At 38.6% G+C, this 15,217-nt stretch overlaps 1 protein-coding gene across 1 annotated transcript in view; it reads right to left on the bottom strand.

The window, feature by feature from the left end:
• CDH4 (cadherin 4) overlaps positions 1 to 15,217 on the bottom strand; it is a 448,736-nt gene that overhangs the window by 405,930 nt on the left and 27,589 nt on the right. Inside the window, exon 2 of the mRNA XM_020981500.2 lies at positions 911 to 1,087. Within this exon, the coding sequence (XP_020837159.2) occupies positions 911 to 1,087 (177 nt within the window). The remainder of the gene's footprint in view (positions 1 to 910; positions 1,088 to 15,217) is intronic.

The following is a 15,217-nucleotide window of genomic DNA, read 5'->3' as shown; positions in this document are numbered from 1 at the left end:
GAGGAAGGAACATATTCAAAAGTTATTCCCTTTTTCTTATATCCATCTTTGAATTTTAAACACTCAATTTCATCTTTTCGAGTTGAAAGGAACAAGAAACAAAAAAATGTCTAATCATCACAGAGAAAGAAATGACACATTAATAATAATCCGTGGCACCATAGTTTCAAGAAAGAGTGAGGTGAGTTTCATCACAATGGATGGAAATTACTTAATGGGATCCTCACCATCATTTTGTCAAATTATTGTTGAGATTAGAATGCAATTTTCTTCAAAGGGAGGAAGAAAATGCTTTTCAATGGACTTGGTTATTGAAAAATAAATATGTAAAATGAATTATTTCCCCAAAGAAAAGACACATCATGGTGGGCAACATGAAGAACACCCACAGCAAACACTTCTATTTCATTCAAATAACCATCAGTAACAACACTCCATGCTTGTTTCATTTCTTTGTGTGACATCATCTCACAGTTGCAAAGGTATAACAAATTTTAATGAACAACAGCTTATTTTTCATGGAAGGTGACTATGAGTGGCAAGATTATAGGGTGGCCACACATGGGTCATGGACCCTAGTCCGAGTTCTACCAGCAACTCTTTCCATAAGCCATTAAAATGATTTAGAGATACCTGAGGGAATGATCATGGCTTAGTTGATCAGAAAGGCTTGAAGAATATCATTTCCCACTTTGATGTCTCCCCTGCTTCATATGACACAAGCTTGTAGGAAAGGTGAAAAATATGTCTTCAAAGAGAGGAAGCACAGACACTCTACCCAGGTTCAAGCAGATCAGTGCTGCCTTGCAGCTTGAAAAGGAAGTCAACATTTGGAAGTGAACTCTCCACCTCCTGGCCAGAAGTGCCAGGCAATTTTCTCTCAGAATATATATTTTTTAAATCCACTTACCCTTACAAGCTGCTGTGGGAAAGGACCACGGGAATTTTCTGGGACATTGATTGGTGGAATGACCCAGTCCCTCTTTTGTCTTCTTAGACCATTGGAATTCTGATGTTGGGGCCATGGTAACAGCATATCATTTGGCGGCTGCATGATTTCCAGTGATGCGCTCTTCTTCCCCTTTTGCTGTTTTTTGGGGGGGTTTTGTGGGATGGGGAAGGGAAGAAAGGAGAGAAAAAAAAACCATTATGAGATAATGCCCCAGAGGAAGTATTCCCCACCCTGACCCCTGTAGGTTCCAAAACTATTTGTATGGCATTGTTTAGTCCCATTAAAAAAATCTCTGTGTAGGAAACTCATGTACTATTAGCCCACATAAAATTGAATCAAACATTTCTTCATTAAGGAGGCATGACACACAATTATCTTCCTGGCTATCAATATAATTGGAAAAAACCATGGAGGAAGTGACTTTCTGGAATTTATAGAGGCCATTATGCCAAAGGTAGGCATTTGAAAGAAGATGGGATGCCCAAACTGGGAAAAGCTTGTAAGAACCCACTAGACAAATGGCTGCACTTCCCTCATGCCTCCTGTCCAACATGTTCAGGGTTTGAAAATGGTTTTGTTTTGTAATTGCAAAGCTGGATGAGGAAGGCCAAAGTGTGGATGCTAGCAGCATGGTGCTAAGAGGACTACATTTAGAGTCAGGGCACCTTGGATCAAAACCTAGCTCTGCTACTTTCTACCTATGTGACTTTGAATAAGTCATTTTATCTTCTTGGACCTCAGTTTCCCTCCCTATCAAACAAAGGATTGGAACTAGATGATGTCTAAATTCCATTCTGGTTCTAAATCTATGCTCCTATGCTCCTAGCATCCATATAGTTCAGAGTCAGAGTTCCCGAGATAAAGAGATAGAACTGAATTCTTAAGTCTACATGGACAAAATAGCCCCAGTAATTCAGCTAAAAAGTATTTTAATAATATACATACTTACAAGGGCATCAATCGAGAATCCTCCCCAGATAATTCACATCCACCCTAGCTAATATCCAAGTTTTCAGGTGTATTTTTTTTCCATTTCGAATCCCTCACTGAGTCTTCATGTTACAATTTACAGTGATTACTAATTAAAGAGCATAAAGAACTGAAAGGTTTCCCATAGGTCATTATCACCCCTGGCTTATAAAGGATGAGCTGGACTTGTGTATCCTTCATGGTGCCCTTAATTTCTATGGAAATATGACATTTTACAAATACCTCTTTAAAAAAGGATTAATAGACATTGCCTAATGATTAATCACCAAGATCCTTATGGTAACTAAGTGGAGTAAAATACATTTCTAGCCTGTTCTGTGAACTCACTATATCTAATTTTAGAAGCAGTGTTACCTCTTCTCTACAATGTGCTTTTTTCTACACTACAGATTATAGCTGCACTGGTTCAAATACCTTTTTCTACCCTAAAGATGTGGCAAACGCTCTAAAGATGTTTACAGTCAAATGAGAATCAAGGAAATCACTTTCCTAAGAGTATTTGATATTCTTGTTAGATGTTTTAGCGGCAAATCCTGACAAGTGAATCACCTACAAAATCCTTTCCCACCAGGGATGTACCAGAAGTTATAGCATCATACCCAGTAATCATAGAGTTTGGGGACAACCACCTGAAAAGAACACTTGAAATATCCCTCCCCTTGACAGAGAGGTGTGGAACCACAGGAGCAGAATGTTGTATACATTTCTGGACATGGTGACTGTCTTAATTTTTTTTTTCTGCTTAATTTGTTTTCTTTGTTATTTAGTAGGGCTCAATTCACAGGCAGATGTAAGGAGGGAGGCATTCTAGCCAGAAATGACCATAATGTAAGAACAAAAGGCACCAGGAAGTATCTGTGGTGTGGCTCTAGGTATTACCATGGGGTTATGAGAGCAACAGAAATATTTATTAGCTGGAGTTCTTCATTGGTAATAAAAGAGAAGTGGGGAAGGAAGAGGAATATCAAATAATACCCCTTCCTATTTACCTAATGCTTTATGATTATCAAGTGATTTTATACATCTTATCTTATTTGATTCTCTCAGTAATCGTTAGGGTAAGAGCCAACATGAGGGAAATGGAAAGGTAACTGGCCTTGCAATCAGGAAGACCTAGGTTCGTTTCCTACCTAAGACACTAGCTGTATGGGAATGTCATTTAACCTCTTTGTGCCTCATTTTCTCCACCTGCAAGATGAAACGGTTAGATTCAATGGCCTCTGGGGTCTCTTTCAACACTAAATTTATAATCCTATGATACCAGGATCTTATGATCATATGGTAGGCTGGGTAGATATTATCATCGTTTAACAAAAGGGGAAACTGAAAGGAAAAGATGAGTTTCTTGTAGTAATAAAACAAGTAAATGACACAGATAAGATTAGAAATGAGGACTCTAAGCTCCCAGGGTTCTTTATCACAGACCATTCTATTTCTAAATTGGTCAATATTGAATGCAGATTCATGATGCCATAGGAAAAAATGCCATTGCTGGGATGAGAGAGAAGAAAATTGACTTTTTTTTTTTTAATAATGGCCAGTGGTATTATTCATGGTCTGGATGTAAAAGGATACAATAAGGAGAGTACAGGAACCTGTGAGTGAACTTCTAGAAGACTTCTCCAAACTTAGAAGACTTTTTGCCTTAGAAACCTCTCCAACTTACAGAAAAGACCTGTGTCTCCCTCCCGGGTATACTGGTTTAAGAGAATGGGTGTGGGTTAATTTTCATTGCTCAAATGGCTCACTGAGAGGATGATTCTTAAATCAGTGCCAAACAATTCTTGTTTTGTGTAATGTTTACAACGAAATATATCTGAACCAGAAATGACCCTGGAATGAGTACAAATCCCAAAACTTCAGAATTAGCCTGATAGTCCTTGGCAATAGTGCCACAGCACCAGCCTTTTTCAATTTTATAGAATATCTGTCAGCAGGTGAGATGGTGGAGATGACCTGATTTGGCTCTCCTGATAGTGTGAATCTGCGGTAGCACCCACACAAGCTGGAAAGTTCCACCTCAGAATCTCTGAAAGGCCTTAATGCAACTGCATAGAAAAACAGAGAGCTGCTTTATCTTCATTTGCTAAAGATGAATTCTCATGGCATTAATTTCTCTTGTGTTGTTTAAATAAATTGCACATATTTGCTACTATTTTAAAGCTGTGAGACAAATGTAATAACAAAATCTGGTGAAAATAAATGCCAGACCTGCTCAGTCTTCTGCCTAAAATATGTACCAACTTCTCTGGTAGACAGAGAAAAGAATGTCAACAATTAACAAATATCCCTTTAAAACTATCATATTCCTTCGAACATGGAACAATCTTGGGCCCGTTCAGGAAAAGCAATATAAACACTGAAGCTAATTACACTAATTATAAATAATGCTTACAGTTTTCTCTTTAAAATATTTTTCAACAGATGACACCTGCTGATTTCCCCCCACTGGATTCCTATGCTCAGAATTTTATAGAAAATAACAAGCAAATGACAGCTTATAATTTGTATGTGACCTTTACACTTACCAAAAAGAAAAAAAAAACCTCAATGCAACAACTCTGCAATTCTCAGCAAGTTTTACAAAATTAAGAAAACAATAGCTAGGGCAGACAGCTCAGAAGAAATATCAGTGGATCTTTACAGAAAGTTTGTTCAGTGCAAACAGGGGGGAAAAAAGGCTTTTTTTCTGAATTGTTTTTTAGGCCCAGAGAGAAAGAGTTGGAGCAGTTCTAGAATTCAGTTTTACAAGGCTAGCATGTGAAGGCTTCTAAATTTAATGCTAAAATCTAGCAACAGGGCTCATCATTCCAAATGGGTTTCCTTAGGACCAGTGTCATTTGCTTTTTCTCTCTGCTGGCCTCTAAAATGACATTTAAAAGATGCATAAAGAGGAATGTAGTCAGTGGGCAAATGTAATACGGACAACAAGAGATGGTAACAACATGATATGGAGGAGACTTACTGCTTCTCAAAATGTCACAAAGAAGCAGCTGACCTAAAATTGAACTCCAATATGATAGACTGCTAAAATGTAATCAATGAATAATAATCTGCACACTGATTCAAAAGAAGACAAATGAGAGGACACCCTCAACCCACTCCTTTAAAGAGGTGGGAGGTCCACAGTTATTGCATGTTGTACATGCTTTTGGACTTCTCATTATATTGATAAGCTGTGCTGATTCCTCCTATGCCCCCCTTTTAAAATGCTATTTGTTTTATGGGATAGCTTTTTCTGGAAGCAGGAAGGGAAAGATTATTGGGGAAAATTATGCTTATATAAAAACATCAAAAGAAATCAACAAGAATTTATTTTAAAAAACAATAAAGAACACTTGGGAAGTATAACCTGTTATGTTACAAAAGTCTCGACATGAACAAGTGTGATAGTGTAATGATGAATACATGTAGAATGTTGGTGATTTTCATAGAAAAAAGAGGACAGAGAGACAGAGAGAAAGAGACAGAGAGACAGAGAGAGAGGGGCAGGTTTGGAAAATATGGCTTTATCACTGTTTCACCTGCACTAGCCAAGTGACAGAATGTTCTGACTTGTTTTTCAAATGGTGGAGCTGCTCCTAAAGTGGAGAAGGAAGCACTAGCTTGACAATGCTTTCCTTTACTGGCGTAAGACTGACTTTCCTTAAAATCTATAGCCACCAAACATTCTTCTGATCTTAATTTGTGAGAAAAAGTAATGGGAGGTAAGAGTGACTATGTTGAGTAGGCACAGTTGATGACAGAGGGTTTTGAATGCCAGGCTAAAGGGTTTGTCTCTTGTACATCATTATTTGTTGTGTGTCCATTTTGCAACACATTTTTAATCCCCAAATTTGCTATAGCTCAGATAGGGGAGGAAAGTATCCATCATGAATAGTAGAAAGGGATAGAGGAATGGGTATGAGGTAATGTTGGTATAGAAGTCAGTGACCTTGTGGAACTTGTTAGGATATTGGAGGGAAAATGTTCTCTGACATTAAAAGGAAAGAAGTCAGGTAAGATTCATAGAACTTGGTCATGATGGTGGTTCTGATGGGGAGTTATAAATAGGCCATACCCAGATTTGGATTATCATATTGCCAGCACCCAAACACCTTTGAAGTAGATTCCAATTACGTAGGGTGGAAGGAATGATGTGGTTTGACTGTAAGAGGGATGCAAGAGAGTGGTATATAACGAGAAATCTAGCTGTGGGTACACATTACATGGAAAAAGATTTATAGCCTGAGTCATAGCAAGAGTCTGGCATTTGTACTCCACCATTGCAACATCCAAGATACCTGCATGCATCCCAACTGAATACAACTACAATGAGGAACGTATTTACATACATACTGATGGAGACTTTGGTTGTGCAATACTTTAATAGGAATGAAAAAAGTTTTATGGATATTGAAATGAATTACTATCTCAACCCAATTTCCAATCCTGGCCTTGTTTCTGGTACTAATTTGCTACATGTCCTTACACATTTCACCTCTTTGAGACTTAGAAAAGTAAGGGGTAAATCTCCAAGCTCTTTCTCATGTCTGATGAGAAATAAGAATGATGTTGATGATAATAATAATTACATAAAATATATTATTTATGAATAACAACATATTATATAACAACATAAATTATAATTATAATAACAACAATAATGGCTAACAATTACATAGTTCATTAAGTTTGCAAACATGTTATTTCACTTGATTCTATTAATATACTCACTTAACAGGTGGGGAAACTGAGCCTGAAAGAGATAAATGACTTGTTCAGAGTCACACAGAGGCAGGATTTTGAACTCAGGTCTTCTGACTCTAAGTCCTACAATCTAGCCACATCTAATTGCCTTCTATGTCATTCTTTGATTTTTATGAACCCTACCATATCCTAAGGTAGATAAGATTTTCAATCTATTAAAAATATTTAATAAGTACCTACCATGTGCCAAGTGCTGTGCTAGGTGCTGGGGATATGAATATAAAAGTGAGATAATCACTGGCTTATATTCTAATAATTTTACAATTTGGGAGGGGTTTACAGGTCCAGAAAAGAGGCCCTCATTTCCCCAGCTCTCAAAAGGACCTATTCTCTTTTTAAATATAATTTTACTTTTTGTTAATCTGAACTTGATGTACATCAGCAAATACGAGCATTTCCCAATACAAAGAATAAGAAAAGAAAAGGATTGTCCATGATCCTGCGCATTTCCATTATGTGCATTTTGTTTTTTAAAAAGATGTAATACACTGACCACTTTAGTTCTAAAGCTGTCTTTTGTCTGAGTTTCCCTCTGAACTTCTTTCTGTTCTGTGCACTTTAAAAAAAATGCTTCTTTGATGCACTTATCATTTTTTGCATTATTCTCTTCTTCTCTCAATTTTCTACCTCCTTTCCTAAAAAAAAATTCTCTTCTATAACCAGTAAGTGTAGGCAAGCAAAAAGAAAAAAAAAACCCACATGTTGAGTTTTTCCCATTCTTAAGTCTCTTTAGACAGTTTCTCACTTCAGGGCCTCTTCTCCCCACTGGGTCTTAATCAATTGTACTCAGTGTTGGACAAGTTATGCTTATAATACTATAAGGTGATGACTTTCTCCCCTGGTAGATGTTCTTTAATTATCCTTGAGTTCCCTGCATGACCGATAAGGTACACAGCTTGTGGCTTCCTGTACTCCCTTGGGGGTAGAACCTGGTCCCAGCTACATACTGATAACAAGATAAGAAACTCTCCCCATTTAGGAACACTTCAACATTGGCACCGGCAATTTCAGAAGAACTGGTGATTAGTGAAATGAAGCCCTGTGGGCTGAATCAGTTGCTGTCTCCAACCAAACGGCCATCTTCCCCTTCCACTGGAGGTGCCAGTTTCAGAATTCACAGAACAACTAACTGCCTCACTCACATTTTCTCTACCATGGGTTTCCTCATTGCCTAACCAAAGAGTGATTTCTCTCTGTACTTCCTAAGCTCTCCTTGCATCATCCTACTCCTTATTAGACATACCGTTTTATTTTATTTTTACCAGAGCAGCTACGTTCCTCTCCCAGGTCTTGTTCTGCATGTAATGGGGGACAGTTCTCTGTGTATGATTACGAACGTAATTGAGTATGACTTTTAGGTGCAGTCGGCAGAGACTACTCAATATCAGGCATTTCTCCTCCATCATCATTCATAAGTAAGGGATGAATAATGTAAAACTGACCTGGGGCAGGTTTTAAATTCTCTCCCTTTCTCAAAAAAAGAAAGAAAGAAGAATGTTAGAGAGAGGAGATAACTAAACTTTTTTTTCATAACTACATGGAGAATAATTAGATTCATTATAAATTTATATTATACATACATGTATGATCACCTATTAATATATCACAAAGTAAAGGGATTGACCCATAAAATAGTAGGTCATGACACTTAAGAAAGAACTACAAACAACCTGGGATCTGCTGCTAAAACTGGAGAAAACGGAATGTAGTTCTGCAGGCAACTTTTTTACTTGGCCCCCATGATTAAAGATGCTTTATGGAGTGTAGGCAGGTGAATTATCTCTGCAGTTTGGTGGTCACTCGACCTACTAAATATACAAGGCTGGAGAAAGGCCACAGAAGCATAATTTTAAAAATTGAAAGGCTTAGCTGAAAAGGTCATGGGATCATCCATTTAAAAATAGGCCTTAGAAGCTATCTAGCTCAACCAGTTCATTTTACAGATAAGGAACTGAGGTCCAGAGAAGGTTAGGCAAAATGCCCAGGGTCGTACAACTAGTAAATGGCTGAAATGGGAAAAGAACTCATCTTCCTCACTCCAAAAACTAGTGCTTTATCTATTGAAATCCTTGTCATCTTTAGGGCTTCTCTGTCATCATGAAGGAGATAGTAAAGATACTCTGAGTACTAGAACTAAGAGAAAGCCCTTGGATATAAAAACAGGAAGGCTTTTTGTTGTTATTATTGTTGTTATTCTAGAATTGTGATGTTATTGATGCAGAACTCCCATTATAGAAACTCCCACAACTTACTACTCCTACTCCTACCACCACTACTATTACTACTACCACTACCATTACTACTACTACTACTACTACTACTACTACTACTACTACTACTACTACTACTACTACCAGTAGCTAGCACCTACTATATGCCAGGCACCAGTTTAGGTACTTTACAAATATCAACTCATTTGATCCTCACAACAACCCTGGAAGGTTAATAATAAACAAATAAATAAATAACATTTATATAGCACTTATATGTGCCAGACACTGTGCTAAGCACTTTACAATTATTATCTCATTTGATCCTCACAACAACCCTGGAAGGTAGGTGCTATAGTTACCCCCATTTTACAGATGAGGTAACTGAGGCAAACAGGGTAGGGTCACATAGCTAGTAAGTGTCTGACGCTGGATTTGATCTCGAGTCTTCCTGCCTCTAGACCTGGTGCTCTATCCACTGCACCATCTAGCTGCCCCAGATCTGGGGATGCAGATCAGGAACTCATCTGTGAGTTATCATGATGATAGATTTTAGAGTTAGAAGAGAACTTGGATGTTATCTAGTCCATCATCCTCCTTTTATAGATGAGGGAACTGAAAGCCAGAGAGGATCATTAACTGGTCCAAGGTCATGCAGGTAGTAGCTGTATATGTGTAATTTGAGCCTATGTCCTCTGACTCTGAAACAAATGTTCTGTTCACTGTACCACATTTACAGAGTGGCCTAGGGAAAGTATGAGGCTGTGACTTGGTCACATTCACATAGCCAATATGGAACTTTAACCCAGGTCTTCCTGACTTCAGGGTCAGTCCTCTCTCTACCCATTCTACCACACTACCTAATGGAGGCAAGTTAAGGACAAATGAAAGGAATAGCTGCTCAACACAATGGGGAGAAGACTTCTATGGTTCATTAAAAATTAAGTCCAGCTGTAAAGTTCTATAATTCCAAGTGATATGTAATGAACATAGAAATGTTGTTCAGTCATTTTTTAGTCATCTCTTTGTGACCCCATTTGTTTGTTGTTGTTTTGTTGTTTGCAACGATACTGGAATGATTTGCCATTTCCTTCTCTGACTCATTTTACATATGAGGAAACAGGCAAACAGGTTAAGTGACTTGCTCAGGGTCACATAGCTAGTAAGTGTCTGAGGCCATCTCTGAACTAAGGAAGTTGAATCTTCCTGACTTTAGGTCTAGCTAGCTTCAAAAAAATTGGTCCTTCCACTCATGAAGGATAGAGCCAATGAGCCTTCTGTCAGTTCTTAGGATAGATCATTAATCTTTGCATTTGATGTTAGATGGGAGCAATCATGCCTACTTCTTCATAAACTTACAGCTAGAAAGAACCTTAGAGGTCATTTAGTCCATCTTCCAAATGAGGAGTTTAAGTGACATCTTTAAGGTCACATGGCAGAACTAAGATTTGAACCTGGTTCCTGTAGCTCCAAATCCAGCACACTTTGTATTGTACTTTGCATTCTGAAATTCACTATGGCTTAAGAAAGCAGCATGAGTATTAACTTGACTCAATACATGTAATTTCTGGAGACTACTTCAAGGTGGCTTCTTTTGGGAATTGCAAACCAGTATTGTTCTACCTGCTTGCTGTTAAACCTATTCCTAATCAAGATGAGTTGATGTTAATCTGTGTCAGCTTCAAGGAATCTGCTCCACACTTCTCCCCCACCACTTCTCCCAAAAGGTAATCATCGGCTTTCACTACTGCAGAAAGTCACTCTTTAGGATAGTCCCAAGTGAAATCTATCATTTTTCATGATTGGCAGTACAATCATTAGAACTTATAAGGCTAAGAGACAAAAGTTTATTGAGACATGGAACAGCCTGCAGTTTTAATTTACATAAACTGATAACATGAGATACTTTAGCAACCAGCATCAAACACCTTTGGGTAAGAAGGAAATAGGCTCTTTGACTAGTTTCATAAGATCTACAGGATTCCAGACCAGACAGTTTGAAATCAGAGCAATTCAGCAAAGAAGGCTGAATAAAAATTTTGTTTGCTGCTCCTGTGAAGCAAATGGTGTTTGTGATTTCTCTTCTCTTCACATTGGTCAATACAAATACATCTATGACTGATTGATTGATTTGGTCCAGGCTTGTGACTCAACTGGGGTAGGGGATTGCCAATGTAGAAACTCCACCTCCCAGTGAAGATCTGCCAATGCTCTGGAATTTATATTCTTAAAGTATAGCCTCAAGGAATGTAACACAGGAAACACCAGCTACACCAATTGTTGGGCAGGAGCCACCACTGCAGGTTTTGGGCTCCAGCCTCTAGCAGGCACACTCAACTGGGCAGCCAGAAAGACAGGAAGACAGAATTGGAGGGGTTGAATAATAATTTATTCTTACTATTCTATCTCAATGGGTTCCTGATAATGGAAGCACCAACTTCTACAGGATCCCCTAATCACCCTTCTCACAGGGGCAGGAGAGAAGGGGGGGCAGTAACCTTTACATCTGGATGGCATTCCAGCTTGTGTGCTCCCCTAAATCCCCCCAAGCCTCAGTGGGGACCGGTTGAGGCAGACACACATGCATCTCCCTGTGCATTCCCCAAATCCCCACTCACTGATCAGTGCTCACCTGCCTTACAGGGGAGCATCCAAAGAAGGCATCTTGCCAGCAATAGCCTCACAAGTTTACATTAATTCTAGCACTATTATGCTAACTTAGCACTGCACAAGCACAGTAGGCTGTTTATAAAATAGCTCGTATGTTTACATTAGCTCATCCTATATGCCACTGCACAGTTGCAGTAGAAACTGTTTATAATGTGAAAACCTGAGAACTAGAGATTGTTTTGGCCAATGATCCTGAGAACTATTATCTAAAAAAGAATAACTAAATTCACCTTACTTACAAGGACTAAGGGATTAATGACTTGTCCAGGGTTACATAGACCATAGGGCAGCTAGATGGTGTAGTGGGTACAGTGCCTGCCCTGGAGTCAGGAGGACCTGAGTTCAAATTTGGCCTCAGATACTCACTAGCTGTGTGACCCTGGGCAAGTAATTTAACTCTATTTGCCTCAGTTTTATCATCTGTAAAATGAGCTGGAGAAGGAAATGGCATACCACTTTAGTATCTTTGCCAAGAGATGAGGTCACAGAGAGTCAGACACAACTGAAACAACTCAACAACAACACGCAGCCAGTTTGTGTCCGAGGTCAGGACTTGCATGGAGGCTGAGGGTGGCTCAAGACACCACACTGCTTCATATATGTGGGATGGACAATATCTAAAATGTGTATAGAGCCCTAAAGTTTGCAAATCACTTTACATAAAATTTATCACTTGATCCTTACAACAACCTTGTGAGGTAAGTGCTATTATTACACTAATGAAGAAACTGGCTAAGCTTCACATGAATTATATCATTTGGTTCTCACAACAACCCTGTGAGGCAGATGCTGTTATTGTCCCAATTTTACAGATGAGGAAACTGATGCAAAGAGATGTTAAATGGCTTGCCCTGGGTCATATTTGGGTCAGAATTTGAACTCAGGTCTTTCTGACTCCAAGTCCAACATTCTGTCCACTGTACCAAGCTGAATGACACAGAAGAAGAATTTTATGAAAGTGAAATTGAGGATGTAAAATGTCTTCAAAAGGGAGAATGCTGAAACTCAGGTGAGCAGTGATCATTCCAAATGGGGTGTGTGTGTGTGTGTGTGTGTGTGTAGGAAAGGCCACTGAAGAGAAAAGAAAGTCAGAACAGGAATCGCATTCACCTTGGGCAATGTCACAAAGACTATTGTGTATAAATTAAACTCTAGCAGGGCCTACTAAGCTGGATGGCTAGTGGGCCTGGCGATGGACTGTGGTTCTGCTCTGTTTTGGATAGTCTGGCTAAGTATGGAGGCTTTGTCATCAAAAAATTGGCCAACAGGTGATGATTCCTTTTTGGGGAAGGGATCAACAACCTAGTAAATCATTCACTAAGGTCTAGAGAGGTCAAGGTGGCAGTACTGTGGAAAGAACATTGGCCCTAGAGTCAGAAGGACCCGAGGCCAAATTCTAGCTCTAATAAGTACTAATTATATGATTTGGGGCAAGTCATTTCATATCCTTGTGCCTCAGTTTCTCCATATATACAACAAGGAGGCTGGACCAAATGGCTGCTAGTGTGCCTGCCAGTTCCACATCTATGATCCCATGAATTGGTGGAGGGAATACTCATCCTTATGAGATTAGGAATCTTTTAGAGTACTGAGGCCTACAGGATTTCAAAGAAATACTAATCAGTATGGGTTTTAATTTTCTGATAATACTCTTTAGAATTGAGGATAACTGATGAAAAGAAGAGTGACCCTTTAGATGTTACAAAAAAGGCTATAAAACTTTTCACCTCCAATGCTACCACACTAGTAAAGCAAGGCTGTTCTCATCAGGAAAGCCTTGGACTGTTGGCAAAGCAGGTTAGAGATGAGAAGAGCATGGGAAACAAAGCCTATGATTTCACTAATCGTCAAGCAAATTGACACAAAAAAGCACCCTGGACATTCAATAATTTTGCAAACAGCACATCCTACTTCCTCCACAAAGAAATAATCACGAGTGTCTGGTCATTTACAAAGACAACTTGTTTTGTTTATTTAGTTTATTCTATGAGTAATTACCTGAATTGAAGTGGAGGGTTTGCCATCTGATTTCTTAAGTCAATATATATTTACAAAGAAAAGGAAAATAGTTCCTTAAGATCAACGATTCTGAAGAGATGAGGAGGAAGGAGGATGTTCAAAGTTCTTTATTAAAGGCTAGGAAACCAAATCTTTTCACTAGTGCACAAATACTGTCAGTGAGTAGGAATAAAATCACTATTCACCTTCCGCTATGCTTAGCAGTAACCAGTTCATCCAGCTGGTGCCTCTCCCCTTTTATCCAACCTGTCTTTGATATCACTCAGCCCCTGGCTACAGAGACATCTGGAAGTTATTATCCAGCAGAGCATATCGCAAGCCCATTTACATAATATAATATCATATTTTGTGCTCCTGCTTTGCTGAGCGTTTTGGATCACATTAATGTTTAGGTAAATAAGCAGCCAATCCCAGAAGTACAAATAATACTATGTCTTAGGGTAGAGTCTGCAAATATTATTGATTTTATAGAGATCTGTCCTCAAAATGAAACATTTACCACTCGGTGTAATAACGCACAATTCTTGCATCGTGAACAAACATTGCTCATGTTGGGCATGAGGGCGAATCAGATTTATTTCCAAAATATCAATGTTATTTATGAGTCGCCTGCATTCCTCTGATTTGTCAGTCTCATTGTTTTCATTGCTTCCATATAGCTTTGGGTTAAACATGTTTCCATAAAGAAATAATGCTGCTTTTCTCAAAATGTCAATCCCACTCTTGCTTTTTACTGGCGATAATTAGATTTGTTAAAAAAAAATAAGCATTGAAATCTATAAAGGTAGCTTTACCACCCTTCCCCCCCACCTCCTACATCCCTTCAATATACATTTGAAAAATGGCACATTTTGCTTGCCTGCCAGCATGTATATTTAAAATATTTAACTAGGGTATTGTCTGCAGCATTCTAGCTGGTTTCCATGGTAGCTAAGGAAGGACAGCAGAAAATGGTATTTAACAAACACAAAATAAAACAACCCCCCAAATCTCTAAGTTCTTTAACAAACAAAACATGTGAGCCATTCTAAATAAACATTTGCATGAATCCCTTCTCAAAGGCACTTACTCTATTTTTGCTTACATTGAGGATATGCCTCTGAGATGAATGATCTGTCATTTTCCCAAAATGCACTACTGTGTTTCTCACTTTTTGGTCTCTGATAAGAAAATCATCTGAAATATTCCTATCATCCTAATGAAAGATTTACTGGAAAAAAACACCAGTGTCATTTGCTCATTTATCTCTGGCAGAAAAAAAATGGATTCTTTAACATTTCAAATCTTACTAAACTCTCCCCCCCCAAACCCTGAGCCACAAGGGAAAGAAGAGTCAGGGAAGATGCTGGAACTTCAACTATAGAAAAACAGCTAGGGTGAATCAAACCAGTGTGTCCCAGTGTGTCGGAACAGAACTTTTGGGGAATGAAACAAGTTAGAGAAAAGTGCTTTCTCCAGTGGTGGCTACCAAAATTCTTTTGGGAATACTGGTTTGTAGCCACAAAAATATAAGGCAGTTTCAAATTGTTTCCAATGAACTTTAAGAGTCAAATTACTAATAATAAATAGTCGCTGTCAAATTCTCCCCTCTCCATCAACTAGTCACCCTCTCCCCACACAATAAAAC

This window comes from Phascolarctos cinereus, unplaced genomic scaffold (assembly GCF_003287225.1).
Source record: "Phascolarctos cinereus isolate Bilbo 61053 unplaced genomic scaffold, phaCin_HiC Scaffold_2;HRSCAF=192, whole genome shotgun sequence".
Lineage (NCBI taxonomy): Eukaryota > Metazoa > Chordata > Mammalia > Diprotodontia > Phascolarctidae > Phascolarctos > Phascolarctos cinereus.
This window is presented reverse-complemented; position numbering and strand designations above follow the sequence as displayed.